Consider the following 26,935-nt stretch of genomic DNA (forward strand, 5'->3'; position numbering starts at 1 on the left):
TTTTATATAAATGGATTCTACAATATGGACTCTTGGTATGGCTTCTCAGCATCGTTATTTTGAGATTCATCCATGTTGATGAGTATATAATAGTCATTTTTAAGAACTGCAAGTAGTGAAACATTAAATGGCTTTACCACATTTTGTGCATCCATTCTATTGTAGGTAGACAGTTGAGTCTGTTTCCAGTTTTCAGCCATTAAACGTAAAGCTGCTTTTGTGGGCATACACTTTGATTTCTCTTAGGCAAATAACCTAGGACTAGAACGGCTGGGTTGTATGATAAGTGAACAATTGTTCTATAGCAAAAGAATTGATTTTTGAGTATTAACTTCATATCCTGCGACCTTCCTAAGCTCATTCGTTAGTTCTGGTCATCTTTCTGTTTTCTTAATTTCATTTTCAGATTAAGCATAACATCCTAATTCATTGTCAGCTTAGACTTGAAGAAATGTGTAAGCTTACAAAATGTAATGCATTACTTTGATATGTGACATCCCCAATATTTTGTCTTCATCTTTTCATAAAATAGTAGTAGTCCTCATAAATGTGGGACCTTGAAATTTCAAGCTACCATTATTTAAATAGATGAATTCGGAGGTAATTTCAGAAAAGCAGTTGATTCTGAGGAATTGCTGGGGTTTTTTTTTATGGTTTTTATGGGATTCTAAGCATCTGTTCAAATTACATATTCTAGAAAATCAACCACTTTGGTGATGGTTTTGAGGGCATGAGGGAGAGTATACGATAAGGACTTTGAGGTTTGAGGCTTGAGCACAGACTACATGTATCACAGTGCAATTTACTGAGATGAGGACTGTGAGAAAGGAATGGATGTGGAATCATCAGTTCAGCCTGGACATGTTAGATTTTAGGTCTGTTGTTTGTGGACTCTGTTAAGTGCTTATATGTTTATTTGGAGGCTTGCAAATGAAGAAATATTTCTTAGGTTAAAAATAGGCCTGATGTCACACAGCTAGTTATTTGCAGAATTAGATTTCAAGCCTACGGCCCTCTGAGTCCAAAGTCAATGTGGTTACTGCTATGCTATGTTGTATCCACAAGGCAGAAAAACATGCTTGGCTTTGGCAGTAATAAACGTTCCCTGTGAGCTATTATAAATATAAAGCAGAGTTTGCAAGCTCAGATGCCAACAGTTTCCAGACAGATAACCGTGAGCTGGGTTCTAATATAAGAGAGTGGTGACATCTGTGGAGAACTGCATAGCCCATGTCTCATCTGAAGGATTAGCTGCTGATCAGCTCCAACAGAATGTTACCAGGTGGGAAGGTGGGCCCAGTATTGCCAGATCTTCTTCTTCTTCTTTTTTTTTTTTTTTTTCAAGAGAGGTCAGATATTTTCACTTTTATGTTAAATCTTCTGATTAATAAATGTAGGCAGGTCTCCTTTAACACGCTGTGTAGGCCAGCCTTGTGTGCTTCCACCAAACATAAGTGTGTTGCTTTCTACCTGTGGGTAAGAGTTGCACCTGGTATACTGTGGACACTACAGTAAATTTATATGATGGGAAAAGGGTGGTAACTGTGTAATAAGCACATTAGAACCTTTGAAATTCAGGTTGCTTAGTTTGAACATGGTGCTTAGTGAATCTGGTGTTTAAGTTCAGTTTTCATACGTATCAGTTAATTACAGGTTGCGAGGGAGGGAGGAATTGCTCCCTGCAGCTTTTTGCCTCCTAATTGCGTGCTTTCGTTTGCAGATAGGGCCAGTTGTGAGTGTGTGGATTTTTGAGTAAAACCTCGAAGCCAAATGAGAAGACAGCTTCAAGGAACAGCTTCTACTGACAGTGAGTCTGCAGCCATCTGTATGCATAATATGGAATGTGCTCAACCCAGAGATAGCTGAATGGGTGGCTTCTGTTGACAAGGAGTGGTGAGTCTGACTGTCCCCACTGGTAATTAACCTAAAGCCTTCCCATAAAAAGAGAACTCCTCCTCCTGCATGCTTAGCATTACCGACTGTTGAATAGTCAGTTAATTTTTGTGTTACAGAGGATGATAACAGCACAGTTCAAGAGAATTTTTTTATCCCTGAAGTGTGTTTAGTGTATGGTTACAGTTTGACTTTCTTCTTCAGTTGGACACATCCCTTCCTTTGTCTGTATATTTTTATCTTTTATTTTTTTCTCCAGTCCAAATCATACTGTCCTCAAGGCCTGTCTCCCTTGATATATTCAGCCATCACTAAAGCGATGGTCATGATAGTTAACAGCATTCATTCTGACCTTGGTTACGGTGGGTCTTGTTGCCTTCGGAAGTGCCTGTGTTAGGAATGGGCATGAGAGCCAGTTCTGGTGGATGGGAAGTAAAGGTGACGTCTGCAGGGGCTCTTGGGAAAGGTTTTCTCACTTTTGAGGAAGAAGAAGAGATGGTCCCTCCCATAGAGCTTGTCTTCTCTGGATGTGACATCTGGAACTGTTACAGCTGTCTTGCTACCAGCCTGAAGGTGACTCCCTTCCCTAAAGGAGGGCAGAGGCAAGAGAACTGCAGAGAAGTAGAACTGGAGCCCCACTCACCATGCCTAGACCACCTTCACTGTGGATTCTCTACTGTGTGACATAATATATTTCCTTATTGTTTAAGCAGTTTTCCCTTCAGATTTTCCATTACTTGCTGTGGAAATCATCCCAATTCATTTGATTTCCCCCTTTTCTGATTACCCACTGTCTTTTAGTGTCTTCTGCATTTCTACTTCATGTCCAGTAATGTTGGAGTATATTGCCTTTGTAGCACACTGTAAACTTAGTGAAGTCAAGGGCTATGCTTAAATCCCCTCTGTGCCTTTAACCAGTGCTCTACTGCTGCTTCATTGTGCTTTTACAGCTTAAACTCATCTGTTTATTGCTAACATTAGGAAGATTATTGCTTTTTGTTAAATTTAATCAGCTAACTTAATGACATTCAGTTAGTGTTTCTAATAGTCTTATATTCAATTCACTTAGCTTTTCTGGGACTGCTGTCTTTATTTGTAAGTAAACATAATTTTGCTTTATCCTTTCCAGATTCATGTCTTAAGTTGGTTCACTTACTAACTGCATTGGCTAGAACTTGTAGAACATTGTGATTACAATGAGTATCTTGTCTTGTTTATTAATTTAAGGCATCTAATGTTTCATGAAATGCTTACATTAATTGGAATGTTTATAGTGTTTCACCTCTGAGCAGGAAGCCAGCCTTTTGATATTCCTTATAAGTAAAATGTAAAAGAGATCAACTTACTTCTGTTTTATTAAGAATTTTTTAAAATTCTGTTTTAACATCTGTGAAGGCCATATTTTAAAGTGTTGGCACTATGTCATAATTGCTCCAAATTAAAAATTGTTCACTTATTTTTATCTACTTAAATACTGTTCTTCAGTTTTAATCTCTGGTAGTTTAAACTTCCTATATCTTTGGTAAATTCACTATTATGCATTTAAAAATATTTTCATATACTTTATAATTTGCTGATTTATATTTATTTTAAACATATTTTAAAATGTTTATTTATGTAGGCCCAGTCTACGTAAATAATAGGAGGTCGATAAATATATTGAATAAGTTAATTTTTATAGTTATCTGATTAGTGAGGCATCTTGATAGCGTATGTTTTGACTAGTAATAGGAAATATATCCGTTTTACAGATGGAAGAAAAACTAGAAAATATATGTTTAGTATTAACAGTTGTTGTTTCTTGGTTTTTTGTTCATGTGGCTGATTTCTCATCCTACCGTTTTCATTCTGACTTGATAGCATCGTGCTGTAGGGTACCAGTCTACTCGAAACTGCCAGGCGATTTTAGATATTTGTCACACGTGCGCACGCACGTACATGAGGTTTAATTGATTCACCAGATGTGAGGGAACAAGGAAGTGTGCACATTACAGACAGTTATTAAAGTGTGGAGGCAGAGTGGGGTATTCATTTAAACATTGCCCCTAAATGGCTCTCAGTTTCTCCTATTCTAATGTGTAAGTGTCTATAAGAAAAGAGCTTGGGTGATGTGGAGGGATTAGATTAATGCCATTAGCTCTTCAGTTTTCACAGTAGGGTCAAAAATATCTGTTTATGTCTAGAAAAGGTTTTTGAAAGTCTTATTATAGTTTTATAGTTTAAGAGAATGGAAATTGATATTAAATCTCCAGTTTTTTGGTTAATGGCCCAGGGTAGAAGTATCTGGAAATAATTGCCATCTGAGGGGCAGTGTTGTGCTTATGTAAATAGAATTGGTGGCCTTAATGTCGGGCCACTTAGCAGGTAGTAATAGTATAATAAGCCTTGCCACAGCAGCTGGGACTTATTGTAGCTGTTGCTCTATGTCCTTACTATAAAGGCTGTGATTTCCATGAAGAAATCATAAAAGCAGCCCTTTTGTGGTTTTGATTAAGGAGTGTTTTGTGGCAGCATGAGAAAATGTACTTTGTTTTGTGCTTTATGGACAGAAGACATCCTTTTATAAAAGAAGCCGTTTCCTCTTTGAAAAGGAGTAGTCACATGCAAGACACCTATTTTCATTTATTATTACCATCAAGTAGTATTTGTGAATGCCTTAAAAACATGTTCACTGAAAAATACTTACAGAGAATATTAAGTAAATGAAATGTATTGATCTTAAAGTGGATATAGAAAATTTCCATCCAAGACCATATTCCAATGGCTGTCTCCCTGTTTCTGTAATTCTCTTTAAAACTCATATAAAACTCACTAAAAAAGTTCAGTGCTGTTTATATTGTCAGTGGGTTTTAATGCCAGATACTGAAAAGTAAATATTACTTCTTAAATACTGACCAACGCTTTCATACCTAATTACATCATTAGACATTTTAAATTATAGTTACTTTTCTGAGTCCCTCAGATATTTCAAACAGTTAACAAGGCATATTTACCAATAGAACAAACAAATCTTCCTAAAACTTAAATCATGAAAGTTTAATAAACCTATACATTTAGCATATCAAATGTTCTTGTCTTTCAAATATCTTAATAGATTATGAAGTACCATAATAAGTTACTACAAATATGTTTAATAGCGCGTAAGTATTAGTACTGTAAGTTTTGCTTCACTTCATCTTTTCCGTGTTGATCTCTGTACTTTTCAGAGTTAGAGATTTATCCACCCAAATGGAAACAATTGGCTTTCTTAGGCCAGTTGAGGTAATTTGGCTAAGGTAATTTGATTAAAAATCGTGACTGTGATGCTGATACAAGTAAAGCTATTTGGGTCAAAAACTATAAGAATGGATTTTTGGGCAAAGAAACTCGAGCCTGGTGGAGGCCCGGGACCACGATGTGCCTGCCAAGACTGAGCTGGCCTTTGATAGGACGAGTGCTTTTTTCCGGCAACATTTCTACCTGTCACTTAACAGACCTTTGGAGCACATTTCTTTCAGCTGGTACTTACTCAGATTTGTAGGTTTTAATTTTATGCAATTCAGACTATTTACCTGAAATGGTTTTTTAGTTTTTTTTTTTAATGCTCCACGTTTTAAATGGAAAAAATTAGATTACCCAATTTTTGAAAAAAAATTTTTTTAAAGAGCTAGTTCTCTCAGATATTAAAAATGCAAATCTAAAACTATTCTGGTGTATGAGATATATCAGTGTTACAGAATAGAAATAGCCCCCAAATGATGTGGAAATTTAGAATATAATAACAAGGTGCATTTCAGATCAGTGGAGAAAAGATTTTTAAAATGGCAGTGTTATAGCTGGGTAGTCATCCAAAAAAAAAAAAAATTCTGATTCTTGCCTTCATAGGAAGAAGGTAGATTTTTCCCTTTAAATTATTGCAGTTAGGAAGTCTTAAATAAAATATTTTTTGGAAGACTGGTAATACAGATACTGAATTGTTAGTGGGAATGTAGGTTGTTACATTCTCTTAGAAGGAGATTCGAAAAATATCTGTCAAATCTTAAAATGCCTACCCAAAATTAAAGTGTATAGACCCTTTATCCATCCATTTCACTTCTTGGAATTTATCCTATAGATAGATCCTATTTCATCACATTCCACATGTCTGAATTTACAAGATGATTCTTTACAGCATCTCTGTAGTAGTAAAAGATTAGAAGCAACCCAGCTTCCTGTCTATTGGAGGGAAGTTATACCCGAATGATAACATACAGCCTTTCACAATTGAGGGAGGCAGTTTTTTAAGTTACTGATATTGTCTGATTTCCAAGATAAAGTGTTAAGTGAAAAAGCAAGCTGCCAAATGATGTATATGGTCACGTGAAAATGTTTTAAGAAGAAAAGTATTTATACTTCTGTTCTTGTATATTACTACAATACCTGAGAGAGGCTATACAGGAAGCTAATATTGGTGTATCTTTTGAGTTTTAGTGATTTACTACGAATCTGACCAAAAAACAAAAGCAAATTATTATGTGGTACTTAGTTTGAAAAAAAAAAAAAAAAACAAACAGATTCATCATATTTTTCATCTTTATCAACTCATGGGATCTCTAAGGGTGAGACCTTAGAGGTTATTTAAAAAAATGTTGTTTATTGTAGTTAAAAACAGAACATAAAAATTTACCATCTTAGCCAGTTTTAAGCGTATAGTTCAGTAGTGTTAAGTATATTCACATTGTTTTGAAACAGATCTCCATAACTTTTTCATCTTGCAAAACCGAAGTTCTTTACTCATTAAACATCTCCCTTCTTCCGCCTTTGCCAGTCCCTGGTAACCACCATTCTACTTTGTTCTCTATAAATTCAACTACTTTAGATATGTCATGTAAGTGGAATCATACGGTATTTTTCTTTTTGTGACTGGTTTATTTTACCTAGCGTAACATCCTCAAGGTTCATCCACGTTGTCATATGTGACAGGATTTCCTTCCTTTTAAGACTCCACTGTTAGGTATATTCACACTAATATTCTGTTGTGTGTATGTATCACATTTTGTTTATTCATTGGCTGGTGGACATTTGGCTTAATTCCACCTCTTGGCTTATATGAAGTGCTTCTGGCACTGGGTGTGCAAATATTCTTTGAGACCCTACCTTCAGTTTTTAGGGATATATGCTCAGAAGTGGAAGTGCTGGATCATATGGTAGTATTTAAAATTTTTGAGGAACCTCTGTATTGTTTACCATAGGAGTTGTACCATTTTACAGTTTCACCGACAGTGTGGAAGGTTTCAGTTTCTTTACATCCTCATCAACCTTGCTATTGTCTGTTTTGCTTATTTTTTGATAGTAGCCATGATAATGAATGTGCAGTGATCTCAGTCTACGTTTTTAACAAGCATTGTAATTATGTATTTCTTGTATACTTAAAAAATTTATCTGATTCATGTAATTATTTCAGTTTAATCATCAAAAATTAAACAGGTAATTACTTTTTAAAAAGTGTTCCTCAGTGTCCTTTGTTGCTTTAACTTTAGGTATGTGTTGTAAAATAAGATCCTCAGGGGATAGTATGCTTCCCTCTGCCTCCCCCGTTTTTTTCCTTCTGTTTAACCATGAATGAGTCGCTCAGGGAACAGACTAGGCTATACTTAACCCCAACGAATTTTGCTAACTTTAATTCTTTTCTCTAACATGGTTGAAATTCGAAGGTTTTCTGTGTTATCAGAGTTCCACTGACATACCAGTATTAAAAATTATGTTTTAATGAGAAGGTCATTTTTACTTAGCAACAGACTATTTGACCGCTGTTTACTTTTAATTGAAAATAATTTTACATTCATGATCTTGACAGTTTTGTCTGTTAACTTTTCCCACTAGATGAACTCAGTTATGAATTGTCTTTCAAGAGCACAGTCAAGCAGTGTTTAAGGATTTTATCGAGAGAAGGAAAGTACATGAGAATCTAGTAAAAAAATGGAAAAGGAGTGTAAATTGTCTTTCAGTTTTTCTTATTTTAAGAGATAATTTTAAAGGCATGAATAGTTCTCCATCAAAATTAATAGCTCTTAAAGTATTTTCCATTTTGAGTAAATTACTTGCAGTTTTTTTTCTTGACTTGAAGTTTCTGAAATTATCATCACAGAAGTGCCTCTTTCTTGCAAATGTGTATTCTTTAGAAGTATTTCGTAGTGATGTTTGAAACTACTATTCATACTGTATGAGTATCCAGCTATAACCTGTGTTTAGATCATATATGTTAGAAGTCATTTAAAAATAATTTTTGCTAGACTTTGAGGTTCATTGCTATCCAGCTTACTGCTTTATGACTTTTTGTTTGCATATGTAAGACTGACCTGCTGCGTTTACTGTATTTAGTATGTGAGCTGATGAAGAAGGGTGCTAAGTGGTGGTAAGGCTTGGGGAGGGTGGGGGTGCAGTCCTCACTGTGAGTTTTGAGAAAAGATAATGAAATCCTTTATGTCCCTTTCCATAGACTTGCATTTCAAAGACTTACATTTTAATAAGAATTGGTTGTGCAGCTGCAACCCTGGCAACAAGGCCTTGGAGAGAAGAATTGGGGCAGCATTCCAGAAATGAAGGCAGGCAATGGTCTCATGTGGAGCAGAGCTACTGAAAATGATAAAAATACACAGCACTTAGTAGAAGTAAGACCTGTGCTTTCCCTGGCATAGTGGATATTGAAATTTTCCACACTATATTTTATTATTTATAAAGTCCAAAAGCTGCCGTAAGCTACTCACTCAATAAGAGTAGCTACATTATATTCTGCTTTAGTATAAATAGTATAAATACTCTTGGAAGCTAGTGTTTCTGTGAATTATATCTAAAATGTAATTGTTGTTGGCCTGTCTTTGACGAAGTCTGGACATTTTCAAAACACAGGCTACCAAGTTTGTCAGATTTTTAAAAACAAGTTTGTAAGTTTTAATCATTAAAAAAGTAAATGTTCATAGTAGTTTTATTGTAAATTTCTCATGGTGTTTGGATGTTTTAGATTCCCTCGAATCATACGATTTGTTAAACATAACGTCTTTTCAACACTATGACAATGGCTGTATAATATGTCATTAAACCATTCATTATTACATTTTGGTTGTGTCCAGGGTTTCCCTCTTATAATAAGTGTTGTAGTAAAACATTTCTGTGCATACAGGTATTTTGCTTTCTTTGGGATTACTCAGGATTACTTCTGGATTTCCCAAAGTGATGCTAGTGTATTACATGTTAAAAGTTTGAATACTCTCTGAAAGTACTACTGACACACACAGTATTCTTAGCTTTTCTCGGAAGGAGGTTTTTTTCTTATATCTTATTTGCCTCTTGGAATACTGAAATCTTGACTTCTTTTATCTTTAATTCTAGGAAATTTATTCCCATTATTTCTTAATGTTTATTTATTTTTTTCTTAAAATGTTTTATTTCCCCCCCTCGTTCTGAACTCCTATTACCTGGATGTCCTTTTTTCATATGCAATATTTCCACCAGATTTTTGTTTGTTTCCTTGTTTCTTATTGTGGTTTCATAATGCTAATATCTCCCCTTTGTCCTTCAGTGTACATTCTTGGATCATCTAAATGACTAATTCTGCTTCAGATAGTGTGGTTTGTTCGGTGTGTTGTCTTTGTTTTACAGTAGTTTCATGCTCCAGGTGTCTTTTTATTTTAGCTAGTGAGCTAATGATTCTTTGGGAGAGGGGGTGTTATCCACTTCATGTGATAGTGTATATGAGGGAATGGCCAACAGCCAGGGCTTAGTTTATGTCAGTCCAGGTGAGTTTAAGGAGAGGGAGGTCATGAGTCTCAGGTCACATAGCCACCTGGCTGGCACCACTGAGTTGCTCTTACGTTCTTCTGTTGGTTGCTACTGTATTAGGCAACTTCTGATTAGGGTTTGTGTTTTAAACTCCTAGAAATAAATAATACAAATTCTAAGAGGTAGTTTCTTTGTATTATGATTCACCAGCTCTGTAGGGTTTTTTGGGAAAGAAGGACTAGGAAGAGAAATCAGTCAGTACCTGTTCTCATGAGCTTTCCCCTCCCAGGGAAGTCCTGACTTTATCCTGCTGACAAAGATCTGGGTTGTTCTGCTAATTTCTGGTGAAGGGACAATCAAGGGAAGGATAAGGGCAGAGTCTTAAAAAAGCTTTAAGGGAATCTGTCTTTTAACTCCTGCCACCCTTTACTGCTGACTGGTCACCAGTGTGCTCCCACGCAAATTCAGTACAGTTGTCTTTACCCCACCAGGTTTTGTTTCTTTCTTTTTTCTTTTCTTTTCTTTTTGGTTTGTTGTTACCAGAATCCAGATTTACTTCTTTTTTCCTCAGGACTTTATTTTGGAGGAAGGCACTGCAAACCCGTGATGGTTTTATCATCCTGATAGGAATTGGGTGACCTCGTTTGAGCCAGTAAAGATAGTTACATAGAGATTTTCTTTAAAGCATATGAAAATCTTTAATTGAATAGTATATGTATACCAAATGTATACAAACTGTATAAAAACAAACTCCCTGAAACCTTAGTGCCTGAAAACAACCTTAAATCTCAATTTTGAGGGTAAGAAATTTGAACAGGTCTTGGCAAGTCTTCTCTTACATGAGGCATCAGCAGAGGACATTGGGTAGTCTTCAGCTAGCAGGTGGTACGGACTAGAGGATCCAAGGCAGCTTCACTCGTATGTCTGTTGCCCTGGCTGAGGAGTCTGGAAGGCCAGGCTCCGGTGGGCCTGTTAACCTCTGTCGCTATGTTTGTGGTCTTTCCAGCACGTCAGTCTCAGGGTAGATGGACTTATGAGCACAAGGTACAAGACTTTTATGACCTCATCAGTTCCAGATCATGACTTGAGCTTCATTCTTTTGGTCAAGGAAGTCACTCAGATTGTCTGAATGTAAGGTAGGGAATTTGTCTCTCTCTTGAAGGAATAATCAAGAATTTGTAGCCATCTTTACTACAACGCATAAGGTTGTTAGAATCTTGTGTTGCTGATTGTTGCTTTTAGGAGTATTACCACTAGAGGCTTGGCTCAGGAAACCTTGTTCTTACCTTCTCCCACCTGAAGGGGATTCTCTAGAGTCGAGGGAGATCATATGCTTTTTTCAGTTCATTTTTATAATGCTTTTACCTGTAGCAGTGGTTCTCAAATACCTCATTCTCCCGGGGTATTTGACATTGTCATTTTGACAGGAGACTTTTTGGGTTGTCACAGCTAGCGGGGAGGTGTGCTGCTGGCATTTACAAGATAGGGGCGAGGGATGTTGCTAAATATCCCATTGTGCACAGGTCAGTAACACAACACCCCCCCCCCAATCACCTGGCCCCAAAAGACAGTAACGTGGAGGTACAGAATCCTGCCATACAGTAATCTTGCAGTGTCGGGTTACTCCTCACAGGAGAAGACTTCAGTTCATAGAAATTATAGACTAATGCTGCTTAGCTAATAAGTGGTAGAATCTAGTTTTAATTCATTGGGTTTTTTTTCCTCTTTCTTTCTTTAAATGCTAGGTCAAGTTTCCATGTCAAGTGCTATAAAAGATACAGTAATTTGGAGTCTGCTTTGATGGAGCTTTCAAGAATCAGTGTGTCATAAATAACTATAATTTAAGGTAGCATTGAACTAGATCATAAAGAAGAATATAGAGAAAATGGTCAAGTTACGTAATGTGTCTGAGCTGTGGTTTATTTCTAAAGTAAGGAGAACACTTACCCCTTAGGATTGTAGAAATTAAGTAAGATAGTATTTGTCAAAGTACATAGAGTAATGCATGACTAGTTCTCAAAAAATTTTTTTTCCTTATCAGGGGTTTACAATTTAGCTGAACCTTTCTTTATAATTTAGGGGAATTTTCTATCATCATTGTGTGTTTTTTTTTTAAATATATATGAGACAAGAATAGATGGGAGAGTTCAAGAACACTGAATTTCTCATGTGACCCACTATGATTTTAAGTTTATGATCCAGAAATAGTCCATATTCTTTTGTTAATCGAAGTATAGTTGATTTACAATATTACTATACAGCATAGTAAGTCAGTATTTTTTATGGCTTATACTCTATTTAAGATTATTACAAAATAATAGCTACATTTCCTGTGCTGTATAATATATCCTTGTTGCTTATCTAGTCCATGTCTTTGATGACTGATTAGTATTTTCTGTTTCTGAAATCATCATCATCATGACATCATTATCAAAGTTTTCCATTATTACGAGCTTTCCTTTGAATATGAAAATGAAAATCGTTTTAAACTGCATTAAAAAATTTCCCCCGTATTGTTTCGGATTCTGCCTTTATAAGATGATTCAAAAAGGTTTGAACATTTTAAAAATTTATTATTTAGTACCTACATTGTACGTAAACAAGTAGTTACATCTGTACTAAGTTGGACAAGTAGTCTGACTTGGAACAACCACAGTTTTTTCTATAATACATTGAAGTGGCAGCCAGGCTGAATGCCTTCTGTTCATCAAGTTTGTAAGGAATCTGTGGTCCCCACCCCAGTTTTCTTTTTACATATTCCCACTAGAAGTATTGTGTGATAGCTGTGAATTTGGGTGGCTGCTCTTTGAGCGGCAGTCAAAATTTTGCTACAGAATAGCCAGTCTAGCACTGTGCTGGGTATTCATGAAAGAACCTCTGGACTGTGTGGTAGAAGTGAAAGAAATAGAGCCCCATCCTGTTAGAAAATGAAGCTGTGGAGACTTCCCTAGTTGTAGGAAAAACCATTCCATCAGCATGTCCAAACAGGAGATTTATGTCACTGTATCTATCTGTCGCTGTATCAAAAGAATTTTTGAAAACCCAATGTATGATATGATACAAAAACATTAACTTTTGGTGAATTCCTTGTACGTGCAATTGCTTTTTGTTTTGATTGTCACATATGCAGACATTCTTGTGGTTCCTTTTTCCCCTTAAAAAAAGCTTAGCTTTCTCATTGAGCTTTAAGCAAACTACAGTTAACATCCATGTAATTGATATTTGTGTCTTATCTGACTCCATCAGGCCCTGAAGCAGATGTAAATAGTAAGATTTCTGCGTCAGCACCTTAATGAATATCCCGACTGTGATCTGCTTGGATGCCTAAGCTCTCCTTGTCAGTCCTGGGACTTAACTGTTGTTCTGTTTTGTTTTGTTTTTTGGTTCATTGGAACCCAAAAGTGAATTACCTCTTGAAGGAGAAGACGAGAGGGCAACCCTACAGTTCGGTGCATATTTCATATTTATATTCAGCTTAATTAGTTAGTAATAAAATTTTAAAAGTGTTTAGTTCTGTTTGAACCACTCTTTGTTGATCATTGTCACATTCACGGGGCCTGGTACGTAGCAGTTGCTCAACTATCTGTCACGTACATGCATACATACAGTGGACTCTTTTACAACACAGGTTTGAACTGCTTGAGTCCACCTATATGGATTTTTTTTTCCAATATACGATCCATGGTTGATTGAATGCGCAGATGTGGAACTGCATATATGGAGGGCTGAGTCTAAAGTTATACTCGACTACGTGGAGGGTCTCAGCCCCGTAACCTCCTGCGTTGATCAAGGGTCAACTGTACATAATGCATCTATCCATGTAAAAATCCTGCATTCAGAACATATGCTGAAGTTTGTTTCTGTTATCCAGTTAAAATGTGGTGTCAGAGAGGGTTACTGATTTCCTGGTTCAGTTTGAGGAAAGAAATACAATAAAGAGGAGCTAAATGTGCATGTACGTCTTAGTTTCCTTATTGATACACTGCACAAGCCTGGTATAGCAATGGAAAGCTCTTTTCAGGAGATAATATGATACAAGGTATTATTTATTTTGTGTTAAGGTATTCTTTGTGTTGTTGCCAAATTAAATTTACTTGCCCATTATCTTTGGAATTAACCTATTATAAAATAGCCTCTTTTAAAACATCATTCCTATATTTATGTTTACATGTAAATTATTAACACTATTTATCGAAATATATTAAATTCCATCCTGGGGCTGGAAGATAAAAGATGATAGAGAAGTATTTTTTTCCTTACATTATTTTCTCTAAGCAACAAAAAAGGCTTTTAACCACCAACTGGAATCCCATATAGATATATTTTTAACTTTTTCTCTAATAGTCGTCAGAGCCCTGTTACCATCCTATCTGGTCCACAGTTCAGTATATGAGTGCTTTCAAGACCTTTAAAGTCTTTTTTATATAGTCTGGATACTCTGTTTAGGTCACCAATGTGGAACAGAACTTTATCATTTCATTTAAATTCCAAGTTAGTGTTTTGTTTTGTTTTAGTAAAAAATACATCTTATTAAAAAGTTTATGTTTGGGCTAACTAGGGAGAATAACAGATTTATTTAAATAACTTTTGCAAGATATTTTAAAGATTATTTGAACTATGAAAATAATCTTAATTTAGCTTTTGGGAAGGTCATTTTACTCTGTTTTTAAAAGTAATTGTATAACTGCACTTATGGTGTTGATGAGAAAACAGTTTTTAAAAAGGATAAAAGTAATAGTAAGTTTTCCCCTTGACAGCTTGAATTTTTCTATTATTTTAACATGCAGAGACATTAAGTTTCAAGAGTCCATGAGTTTAATCTGGCTGTAGTATGTTTTACTAAAGACCTTAGTGATTCTTCTTTTGGGAAAATACAAACTCCTTCTGACTAAGGGCAGCATATTTCTCCTATATGCCCCTTAAAACACAGGTCAAAATAGCATGTACCTATTTGCAATTGATGGCATTGATTTAATTTTGTTTTTTCTCATGTCCTCTGGAAAATTCCCAAAGAGTTTCAGTATGATCTTTTGTAGAATTTTTTTTTTAAACCTGTAGAAACAATTCTGTACATCTGTAGAGTAAAAAAAATATTTTTGGCTTTTTTTAGCTAAAGCTTGAAATATAAATTTTATCTTAGTACCAGAAGTAGTAGTCCAGTTACCATTGTTTGTTTTCTAAAGGTTCCAGTGGTTTGTATTTGTAAAGAGTTTGATTTATTTTGGTAGGTTTTATTTGTAGTGAAGTTAATGGCAGTGAAATCGTTCAGAACCTCTCCCATTTGCTGCTCCATCCCATATAGGGCTTTATATAGGGCTTATTTTTTCTGCATTGGTTTCCTTTTTTCCTCATAGTCCACCCTAAGAATAGGAATAACTAGCCTTAAGGACAATTGTACAGAGACCTAAGCAACTGTGGAGGAGATAATAATGTAGGGTAGGTCTGTGAGTCCACAGCTGTGCATGCATTATATAGCTGATCAGTCTTTAACAATAGATATATATTTGTCACAGAACATTTTCCACAGATACTGTCATTGTTTAACTTAGTAATGATGAGAAATATATGATAACTATAATGCATTGTGTGTGGCTTCTTTGTTTGTGCTGGATGTTTGTCTTGAGAAAAAACTTGACCTAATATAAATCATCTCTTGTGCAGGGGTAATAAGCATTTTTTAATTTAATTTTTGAACACTGACGTATAGTCAGTTTATAATGTTTCTTTTGTCAGTTCCTGATTTACAGCATAATGTTTCAGTTGATAGGCATTTTGATAATACAATTTGATGTAAATTTTTGTGGCATTGTTGGGGTGGAGAAATATGAAATAACTAAGAGAACTCTGTAGCATGACATAATTCTGTTGGAACAAATTAATCTTGTAAAACTTTCTCCTAGCCAAAAAAAATCATTGGCAGCTGAGAATACATCATTTTATTTGGGGGAAAATATCAAGTTAACAAAAAGACTATTGTAACAATAGTCACAAAGCAAGTAGCAATCAAATGTAAATCACTGTGATCTTTTTCCTCCCTGGGGATGAACCTGAAACGTGGTATCAAAGCCTGGTCTCCACCTCACCTTGTTCCACACCCAGATAAATGACTGCACTTTGTGCCTAATCAACTTTCACATCCCTGTGGGATGGATAAGGTTTCCTTGTGGGACCAGGAAGCATGGATTACACATACTTCACATTATTTAAGCCTGTTAGTTAACTCCTCTCTTCCTTTTGCAAAACAGACTAGGCAGCCACTGCAGGCAGTAGAGTAGGTATTGAACAAGCATTCCCTTCTAAAAGTTTAATCCTCTGATATCCAAAGCCTTCCATACTGAGAAGAGAAAACCTAACTAAACACAATTTATTACAAGAGTATATATTTTTTTACAATTAATAAATGATAGATGAACCAAGTTAGAATTACTTATCGACTGTAAACCCTCTGTATTGTTAATCTAATTGTGTACCATAGACTAACTTAATGCTGTCCTGCTTCACTTGCCCTTTTAAATATAAATAATAATAAACAGATTCATTTTTTTTGTATGTATATATGTATGCTACTCCATCTAAGAAAGGGAGACTGACTAGAAAAAACTCTTTATCCTCTAAGTTAGCATCAAGGAAGCTTGTCTCTGCTCAGTTTTCTGGGTGGAAAGAAAAAAAAAAGATAGTGGTGATGAAGATCATAGTAACAACAAAGACATATTCATTCATTTGTTTATTAATGTATTTAATCTTACTGTGTGCCAAGCACTATTCTAAGCAATTTAAGTTTACTCATTTAAACCTCATATACACCTTTGAGGTAGATACAATTATAAACTGCATTTGATTGAGCTGCAAACTGAGACACATAGAAGTTAAGTAACCTGCCCGAGACCATCCGTCCAGTGAGTGGAACAATGCAGGATTCCAGCTTACGCTGTCTAGCTTCAGAATCCAAGTTCTAAATCACTGCATTATACTGTCTTCCCAGGCTTGCGTCTCGACACCAGTGTTTAATGTGAATGTGTACTGTCCATGTGATATGAGAGTCACGAGCCAAGAAATTAAATTAAAACTTACGCTTGAATTTGTAAACTTTGTGGGTTTCTAAGTGCTAGCGATTGCATACTGCTTGCTCTTTAGGGCTTGTTCCTCAACCAGGGAGCACCAGGAAAAACACCTTCCCAGTCAAGGTGAAAATCATAGCAAGACAATTACCAGGAAATGTCCAACATGAGGAAGAGTTAGGATCTCACAGTCCAGCAAGGCTACTTAGATGACTAGGAATTGATTTAAGTCAGAGAAACAGTATTAAACAAGTCTGTCTGAAGCGTCTAAATGAAAGACTAAGACACTGAAGTAAGTGAATTTGCAAACGAACCAAATAGAATTAATTGAAATGAAAATTGTGACTATTGAAATAAAAGTCATTATTTTGGGGGAAATATTAATAGCAAAGGTTAAACAGCAGTAGAAACAGGTGAAAGAATCATAAACTGACGCGAATCTGAAAGTAGAGAGTCGGTGAAATTGTGGCCAAACGCGAAGACAGTCTTCAAAGTATCTGTAGAGAAAAAACAAATTTATATTTAAAGGACCAAACATTAGTTTGACAGTTGACTTCTCATCAGCAACAGTAGTGGTCAGAATAACATCTGCAAAGGACTGAAGGAAGAGCACCGCGGACTAAGAATTCTCAACTTAGCTAATCTGTCATGCAAGAATAAGGGCAGAATGCAGACATTGTGCTATTTAACAGGTTGTGTATCTGAGTGAAGGGCACGTGGGAGATTTCTGTTCCGCTTTGGCAGCTCTTCTATAAGTAAATTACTTCACAATTAAAATGAAAAAGCCTGTAATTTTAGAGAAACAACTGAGCAGCTTTCCACTTATAGCTGAATGTTAAAAAGGATGTACTATTAAAAAATGTTAAAATATGTATTTTATGCAGAAGGAAGTTGAAGTTTAAAGAATTGAGAGGCCAGAAACAATGGTGATCAAAGAAATTGGTAAATGTGGACAAATATTAGTGATCATCAGCATCACTTACACTTACATGTGCTCTGTATAAGTTTTTTTTTTAAATTCTCACAACAGTGAAAGAATTCGTCCATTCCCGAGCACAATGAATGAAAAAGGACCAAACTAAGTGGCATCTCTGTGGAATTTGAGAATTCCAGAGGTGAAGAGAAAATCTTTAAACTTCCAGTGAGGAGAGAAATACATCACCAGAAAGGAAACAGAATTAGCATGTAACCAGACTTCTCAGCAGCAACTCTTGAAGGCAGTAAACAGTGAAACAGTGCCTTTAAAGTCCTGAGGAAAAGATCTTAAAGTTGGTATTCTGTATTTAACCAAATGGCCAATCAGATGTAAAATGCAAGTATTCAAAACATTTTTCTTCCCTGCACCATTTTTTAAGAAGCTGCTGGAGTATGTGATTTTACAAAATAAGCTGAGGGGGATGAAAAAAGGAGGACAAAATTCTTAATAACAGGGCATCAACTTAAGAAAGGAACTGAGGGAACTTGCCTTAAGAGCAGCTAGTAAAGATTGAAGGAAGAGGCTAGGTAGTTCTGTGAAGACACCAAAGGAAAATTTGAATCAGGACATCTACACACATGTTCAGGTATTTGGAAATTACAGGTCTTTTACAGATCTAATTAAGGTGTTTTACAGTTCTGGTATAGGTTAAATTGAAAAATTAAGCAAAAGGGAGCTCAGGAGTTACTAACTTCAGGTAAACAAAACATTATTCGGAAAAAAATAGCTACTTTGAATAGGTTATTTGTGTCAGCAGTGGCAATGATAATAGCATAAACATTGAATATTGATTCAACCAAAATTACTAATTATCAGTGATGATGAGAGTGGAAGGAAGTTTGAGGGTGGGAGGTGATATCTAAAAAAAAAAACAAGACATATCCCGGTCTATTTTAACAGAAAGTCAGTTTAAATTATCTAAAAATTAAGAAGAAGAAATAGCAATAGACATCTTACTCATAAATATCAGCAGAAACACCTTGGCAGGTTAAAAATGACTACTACTAACAGATGGAGAGGGATAGGTCAGAGACTTGCCATTTTTAATCAGTTAATTATTTTTGTGGTTTCTTCTTTAAATTTTACTTTTTTGCATGTAAATACGTATACACAATATACTGCACATATTTTTTAGTTTCCGTATATGTACTGATCATTGTTTCTAAGAATAGTTTAGAGCTTTAGCTTTTTAAACTTACATAGTTATCAAAGGAATAGAGCCAACCACAAAATAAGAGTCAATAGGATACAGTAGTCCAATCATAAAGGCCAGTCAAAAGTGCTTACACATATTCAAGAAATCAGTCATCTAAGGTATAAATAATAAGTTCATTTATGCCTTTTTTTTTTTAAGATTCCACCTATAAGTGATATCATATGGCATTTTTCTTTCTCTTTCTGGCCCACTTCACTTAGAATGACGATCTCCAGGTCCTTCCATTTTGCTGCAAATGGTATTATTTTATTCTTTTTTATGGCTGAGTAGTATTCTATTGTATATATGTATATACCACATCTTCTTTATCCAGTCATCTGTTGATGGACATTTGGGTTGTTATTGTAAATAGTGCAGCTATGAACATTGGGGTGCATGTGTCTTTCTGAATTTTATTTTTTCTCCGGGTTTAGGCCCAGGAGTAGGATTGATAGGTAAGTCTATTTTTAGTTTTTTAAGAAACCTCCATGCTGTCCTCCACAGTGGCTGCACCAATCTAAACTCCCACCAACAGAGTAGGAGAGTTCTCTTTTCACCACACCCTCTCCAGCAACTATTGTTTCTAGACTTTTCAGTGATGGCCATCCTGGCTGGTATGAGGTGATACCTCATTGTAGTTTTATCTGCATTTCTCTGACAATTTGTAATGCTGAGCATTTTTTCATGTGCATATTGCCCATTTGTGTGTCTTTATTAGAGAATTGCTTGTTTAGGTCTTCCGCCCATTCTTGGATTGGGTTGCTTGTTTTTTTGATACTAAGGTGTCTGAGCTGTTTGTATATTTTAGAAATTAAGCCCTTGTCAGTCACATCATTTGCAAATAGTTTCTCCCATTCTATAGGTTGTCTTTTTGTTTTGCTTATGGTTTCTTTTACTGTGCAAAAGCTTTTAAGTTTAATTAGGTCCCGTTTGTTTATTTTTGCTTTTATTTCTATTGCTTGGGTAAACTGCCCTAGGAGAACATTGCTGAGATGTATGTCAGATAATGTTTTACCTATGTTTTCTTCTAAGGGGTTTATAGTGTCTTGTCTTATGTTTAAGTGTTTGAGCCATTTTGAGTTAATTTTTGTGTATGGTGTGAGGGAGTATTCTAACTTTGTTGATTTACATGCAGCTGTCCAGTTTTCCTAACACCTTTTGCTGTAGAGACTGTGTTTACTTCATGTATGTTCTTGCCTCCTTTGTCAAAGATTAAATGACCAAAAGTTTGTGGGTTCATTTCTGGGCTCCCTATTCTGTTCCATTGATCTGTGTGTCTATTTTTGTACCAATACCATGTACAAAAGCTTTTAAGTTTAATTAGATCCCATTTGTTTATTTTTCCTTTTATTTCCATTGCTCCAGGAGCTGATTCAAACAATATATTGCTTCCTGTAAAAGACTGAATATAGAACATTCTCTAACACCACGTACGAAAATAAACTCAAAATGGATTAAAGACTTAAATGTAACACCAGATACTATAAAACTCCTAGAGGAAAACATAGCAGAACACTCTTAGACATAAATCACAGAGATATGCCATTTTTAATAGCTTTTTATTACCTATTGATTTTTTAAATCTTTATGCTTGTATTATTATTTGAATAACAGTAAAGATTTTTTTTTTTTTGCATATGAGGAAGCATTTTACAGTATGGCTTTATTCATGAAACTTCAGGTAGTGGGATAGAATTTGAAAATGTGTTGCTTGGAAAACATTGTATGGTGGTGCCACACACCAGGAAAGGTAACATAGACATAGATACGGGGGGAAAGACAGTGAGTTCAGTGTTACAAATAATGTGGTTAAGGTACTAGGAGACCACATGAGATGTTGGTTAGCAGGTGGTTATAAATGTCTGCCTAGACTCAGAAGAAAAGGTCAGAGTATTAATACAGCTTTCAACCCATCAGCTAATAAATTGAAACCTTACTATGTGTCACACTATTGTTATTTCTAACTCTAGGTAGCTAATGTAGGTTTAAGGAGAGTGGCTGAAGAGATAGAAAAAAGAAAGAGAAAGGGGGAGAAAGAAACTGGAAAAGAGAAAGGAGGAAGGTAGCAGGAAGGGAAAAGGAGAGGGAGGAAGGTAAAACATGGCAGTCATTCTCATCCAAGAAGTGTAGGCAGTAGAGAATGGGATGGTAGTTTTCTTTCTTTGTGTTGCTTTCCTCTGTGTTTGTATGTAAACTCTTTCAGGTTTGAGCCAGTATAATAATCTCTCCCTTACCATAATGATATTTATATGTTTGGTGTTAAATACCTGAATTTTAATTAAGAGGAAGAGGGAGATGTCAGAAAGAAAATGTCTGAGTAGACTATGAAGATGTTACCTACGTACATCTGTAAAATACTATTGTCCAAGTCAATTTGTAAAAGTAAACCCAAGTGAAACCGTGTGCCATGATAGGTTTATAATCCAGAGGTAGGTAAAATCAACCCCCTGGTCTCTGATGAAAATATGACGTAAGGTAAACCAACCCCCTAATCTGTGGTGAAAATGGACATTGGACTTGAAAGCTTCCATATGAAAGCTGTAAACAAAGTTAAAAAGGAAAAATGACACAACAAAATACATGGAAAACCTGTATACTAAAAACTTTAAACTATTGGATATGCCACGTTAATGAATTAGATACTAAATATTGTTCAAATGTAAAGCTCCTCCAAATAATTGTTAAAATAAATGCAATCCCAGTCAGATTTGGAGGAGACTCTTTTATAGACATGGACAAACTGATTCTCAAGTATATATGGAAGTGCAGAGCATCTAGACAATCCAAAGCAATCTTGTAAAATAATGACTCCCTGACTTAAAGTCTTAATGTAAAACTATAGTGTCAAGACAGTCTGTCACTGGCATAGGTATAGGATCAACAAACAGACCAATTTAATATTCAGCCCAGAAATGGACCGGAACTTACACACAGTTACTGGATTTTTAATAAAAAGTGCCAAGTCAAGCCAGTCGGCAAGGGGATATCACCTTCAGCAGATGAGCTGGAACAGCAAACAGCATATCCATGTCAAAAACGGAATCTTTGACTTTTACTGTGTACCATCAAAAATCTCTGGAAAAGTAAAAACTGGAAATTCTAGAAGAAAATAATATGAAAAAAGTCATATTTGAGGGATATGCAGAAATTTAATAGACCACAAAACACAAATCATAAAAGATGAAATAGGTGACATAGACTTCATCAAATTAAAAACCTTGAAGTCTTTGAAAGATACCGTTAAAAAAAAGAAAGAAAAAAAGGAAAGAAAGCCAAAGACCAGGAAAAAATATTCAGAATACACATATCAGACAAAGGACTTTATCTAGAATATGTGAAAGAATACAGCTGAAGAAGACAGTTAAATTCAAACCTGGGCAGGAGATCTGAGAGTACCTAACCATGGAAGATAATGTGAATGGCTTGCATGAAAAGACTAAGTATCATTAGTTATTAGGAAAGTGCAAATTAAAACCACAGGAAGATAGTATTTCATACCCACTAGAATGATTAAAATTATAAGGACTGATGTACAGAGTATTGGTAGGATGTGGAACAGCTAGAACTCATACATTGCTGGCACAAATGCAGAATGATACAATCGATTTGGAAAACTGGCAAACAGTTTCTTACAAAGATAAAATGGTATTTAAAGTATGAGTCAGCAATTCTGTTCCTAAATACTGACTCCAGATAAGTGAAAATTTATTTTTACACAAACATTTATATACACTAATTCAGAGCACCATTGTTTTTAATAGCTAAAAAAAGCTAGAATCACAGTAATGCTTAACATATGAGTAGTTAAATTGTGCTATGTATGTGCAGTGGTAATCTGTATGGATTAACATAGGTAAATCTCAAAAACAAGCTCAATGAAAGCAACCAGATATTTTTTTAAAGAGTGTGTGTGACTACATTTACGTGAAACGATAAGAAAGACTAATCTATACTCAGTCATTTCAGATATAGGGGGAAAAAATCAACCCTCTTATTTTAATAGTTAATGTGTCGTTTATAACTGAGTTCAGGGAACAATGGTTTGATTGAACTTTGATTAGCCACAGAAAAGTAAGTCTGTAGTAAGCACGTAGTTTGAAAGTTCTTTTTTGAATGGGCTATTTTTTTTCCCAAAAGGATCCTGTACCATAAATCAGTATCAAAGAATCATTTTTACTAGATTGGGACAGATTTTGTGCTAGTGCGGCTATGAATAAGTTTTATTGAGAATTCATGCTTAGTCATTGATTAGTAATTTTTGCATTTCTGGTGGAAAGCTCTTTGGCAGCTCATAGAACTTTCGACGTCATCATCCCTCTCCCCACCCAAACCTCACAAATTTTACCAAGTCCTCCAAAGTATCTAGCAAGGATGTTCGTTTTTATTTGATTTTATGTCTTGTATTTCCATTCCTAATTTTCATCACTCTATTATGGACCATTAGAAATTAGTATTTGCTCTTCTACTTTCATTTCATTTAAATTGTTATTATTTAAAGATACGATATGTAGAAAATTGCATAGACCATAAACATACTAGTTAATACAAAATTTTTCAAGCAAGTCCCTGTGTAACTACCACCCAGGTGAAGAGGTGGAGTATTGTCAGCATTCTAAGAGCCCTTGTTGCATCACTTCGAATTCTCAGTCTCTGCCCTTAGCTCTACAGGTAGTCACCACTTTCCTGACTTTTACCATAATTTTCTTGCTTTACTTTTATACCTCTTTATGCATCTCTAAACAAAAGTTTGAAGTGGTTTTTGAAATTCATGTAGATGATGTCATCCCGTGTGTATTGTTTTGTGCCTTGCTTCGTTTCCTCAGTAACACGTCACTGTGCTGGATGAAGCTACCATTCATTTTCATTTTGAATAGTATTTTTTTGTATGAATGGACCACAATTTATTTTTTTCATTTTATTCATCTTTTTGAATAGAATCTAGGTTTTCTAAAAATTTACAGCTGTTACAGATTACTTGTTTTTTGCTACTTCCTTCTGCTATTTGCTATTTTAATTCTGATAATAAATAAGAGCATCTTATATCACTGTAGCTTTTTATAATATATACAGTGCCCTTGTGTACATCATTTAATTTAGTTCTTATTTCAGACCTATGATACTGGCAGTGCAGCATTCCATTTCTATAAGTAATGATAGAGCTTGTCACTTGCCCAAGCTAACATTTCTAAAATTACTATAGTACTAACAACTACCACATATGTTTTATTTCAAAGTCTAAATTCTAAACGTCAGATTGTTTCACACAAACTAAGCATGCTCAATACCTCAACTGAGTTCAAATATTCCACGTTAAAGAAAGAAAGAACTTGGCTAAAGGTATGCTCATTATCTTGCCTTTCAAATCATGGCTTTATTGTTGTTTCTTTGGAAGCATACCTAAAAAAGCAATTTTACTAAATTGTGGGGAGGATGTTGAAATGTAAATTCTTTAAATTGTCAGCAGCAAAACTGTTCACAGAGGTATAAAGTTAATATCTGCAGCATTTGATTTAGGTGTGGAAAGTGACAAGGAGAGGAGGCTGAGATGGTTACATTTTTGACCAGAGAATAGTACTACCACACTTTTCACTCATGCTAGTGTCTTTAAAAGTCAGGAGACTGAGCTTTTAATGCAAGGAAGCTCTGCCAGTCACTAAGTGGCCTGACAATTCACTTAAGCTCTTCTAAAATCTTATGTCTTGTGAAACTATGAGTTTGTGAAATGCTCTCTGGTCCAGTTTGACCCCTTATTTATGTGTGGAATGTGCTGAGTTGTGTTTAAAGCCAAGTTTAGTTGTTGATGTTGTTGCAAAGTGACACCACTTCTGTTATCTTAAGATTTTAAGAAAAGTAAGGTTTTCAAAATGGACATAGTTTAAGCAACCTTCAGCTCAAGAAGTGAAAGTAACTATTAGTGTATTTATTATTAGTGGCAGTGTTGAAATTTTTGTGATAAATTCAGTACTTCTCTAAAGGTGTTTATGTATAAATGTGTCTTAAGTGTATACATTTTTGAAAAAAAAGTTCTAGAAAGGAATTTTGTTTAGAAAAGCAAAATGATGGAAAAAGTGTACTAGTATGATATTCCAAGGCATGTCTGAAACATTTTTAGATTTAAATGTTTACTCAGCAAATAAAAACCTGTGGAGTTGCAAACATACCCTTGGTTTGAAAATACATTTCATCAGATCTGTTATCTGATGATGGTGGATATACTGAAGTATCCTTTCTGTCTGCTGAAGTCATTCTTCAAGTAAACACTAAGAAGTAGGAAACACTATGAATGTCATTTTCAAAGTAGTACATGGGAGTGGGAAAATATATATTTTAAAATTCACAAAATAAGGAATAGCTTAACTTTAAATGGGGAGGAAATTTGAATTTGGGAAATTGTGGATTGTAAATGCAGAAGCCATTTATTAATTTTAAGTATTCAACAGAAGGAACATTTATTCAGTTAAAAGAAGAAAATAAAATACTTCCCAGTGTAAAATTAGTATTTGAAAGTGGTTTCTGGCAAAGAGAATATATAAGTAAAAAGAAAATTGCCTAGCTTTATATGTAGATGAGAAAGTGTGATGATGGAATAAATCAAATAATAGATTTTACAGCATCAAATTTTAAGTCCAGTAGATTTGAAACATTACAGCAGCTCCATGTTTGTATGTGCTACAAACAGCAGTGATGAGCATAAAGATTTTCAGCTTCAGACAAAGGGGTATTTGTTTTCATAGAATTGGTTAAAAGAGATTTCACTTCACGATGATTTTTTAATGGCCAAGGTCTTTGATTCAGGGTGGAATTAAGCTTGTTAAATAAATAGCATAGCACTGAAGTAATGTTCATGATGTTGTGGATTTAACCCCTTGCTTTTATATTCTTGCTAAGAAGGAAATAAATGAAACACTATTCTTCTGAGCTTATAAACCTTCATAGTATTTTCCTAATTTCAGTGGACAAACCAAGTTGCAAGACAGCTACTTCCTTGTTTTGGGGTTTGGGTGAGATGAGGAACGTTCATCCCTTCTTGAAAATAAGCATTGTAGGTTCTGAATTTTAACTGGCAAGAATGTACGTTTTCTTCTTTCTGATTTTCCTTCTTGAACATATGCTTAGATCTGAGTGTGTCATTTTCCTGTAGTATGTTACAGGACACATCCTCTGGACTGTGTGTAATCAGTGTCTTAAATTCATGCTTTATTACTACCCACATTTGTAACATTGAGCATATGTGTGTTAATCTTCACTGAAGATCTTACATGCAAGTATCAAAATAACTTATTTATGTCTTACCAGGTTTAGGGTTCATGGCTTTGGAGAAAGCTTTGATAGACGTAAAATAGAATACTCTGTGAAGGCAAGGATTATTGTCTACTGTCAACTGCTGTATTCCTAATACCTGACCCTCAAAAGTACACAAATATTTTTTTGTTGAATGAATATCAGCTTATTAAAATCTCGATTTTTTTCTTAGTATCTAATTTTGGGGGGAAATAATCCTATCACAGATTTAAGAAATGAAACTTCTAAGGATAAGTAAAGTAACTTGTTTTCTTTTTTTTCCTAGACTACCTGTTACAGGCGCCTAGTCCAGACAGCAATTTTTATACCTTTCCTGGTGGTTCAGAAGCAAAGAAAGGAAACAATCCGACCATTTTATTTTTAGACTGGCTATAGAAAATACTTGATCTCCAGGAACAAAAACACAGAGAAGTAATTAAGTCATTATTTTGACATCACTGGACATTCATCATATTGAGAAGCGTGCTTTGTGAAGCTTCCTGAGCTGAGCTTTGGAAACGTCATTGGTGCTCGTCTGTAACCTGGACTAAAGCATGAGTGAATTCTGGTTGTGTTTCAACTGCTGTATTGCAGAGCAGCCTCAGCCTGTGAGTATGGAGTAATGAAATGCATGCACAGATTGGGTGGGTTGCTTATTAAACATACCACTCATCCTCAAGCTGAGAACCAGGACCCCAGCAGTGATGGGAGGGCAGCTCTAAGGAGTGTCAGTGGAATTATAAACATCTGGTTAGTAAAAGAAAAAAGAAGCTTAATGTTTTTTGAGTAAATACT

General features: G+C 35.2%; 1 protein-coding gene across 12 annotated transcripts in view; it reads left to right on the forward strand.

Moving 5' to 3' along the window:
• Positions 1–26,935, forward strand: part of CDC42SE2 (CDC42 small effector 2) — a 135,026-nt gene that overhangs the window by 65,207 nt on the left and 42,884 nt on the right. For 6 of the 12 annotated variants that reach the window (XM_074360616.1, XM_074360617.1, XM_074360614.1 and 3 more), the window contains 2 exons: positions 1,721–1,893; positions 26,427–26,748. In XM_074360616.1, coding sequence (XP_074216717.1) covers positions 26,695–26,748 — 54 coding nt within the window. In that variant the 5' untranslated portion in view covers positions 1,721–1,893; positions 26,427–26,694. Of the gene's footprint in view, positions 1–1,720; positions 1,916–8,499; positions 8,523–26,426; positions 26,749–26,935 lie in introns of those variants that run through there. The other 6 variants (XM_045507764.2, XM_074360619.1, XM_045507765.2 and 3 more) reach the window with 4 other exon arrangements.

This window comes from Camelus bactrianus, chromosome 3 (assembly GCF_048773025.1).
Source record: "Camelus bactrianus isolate YW-2024 breed Bactrian camel chromosome 3, ASM4877302v1, whole genome shotgun sequence".
In the NCBI taxonomy this organism is placed as follows: Eukaryota; Metazoa; Chordata; class Mammalia; order Artiodactyla; family Camelidae; genus Camelus; species Camelus bactrianus.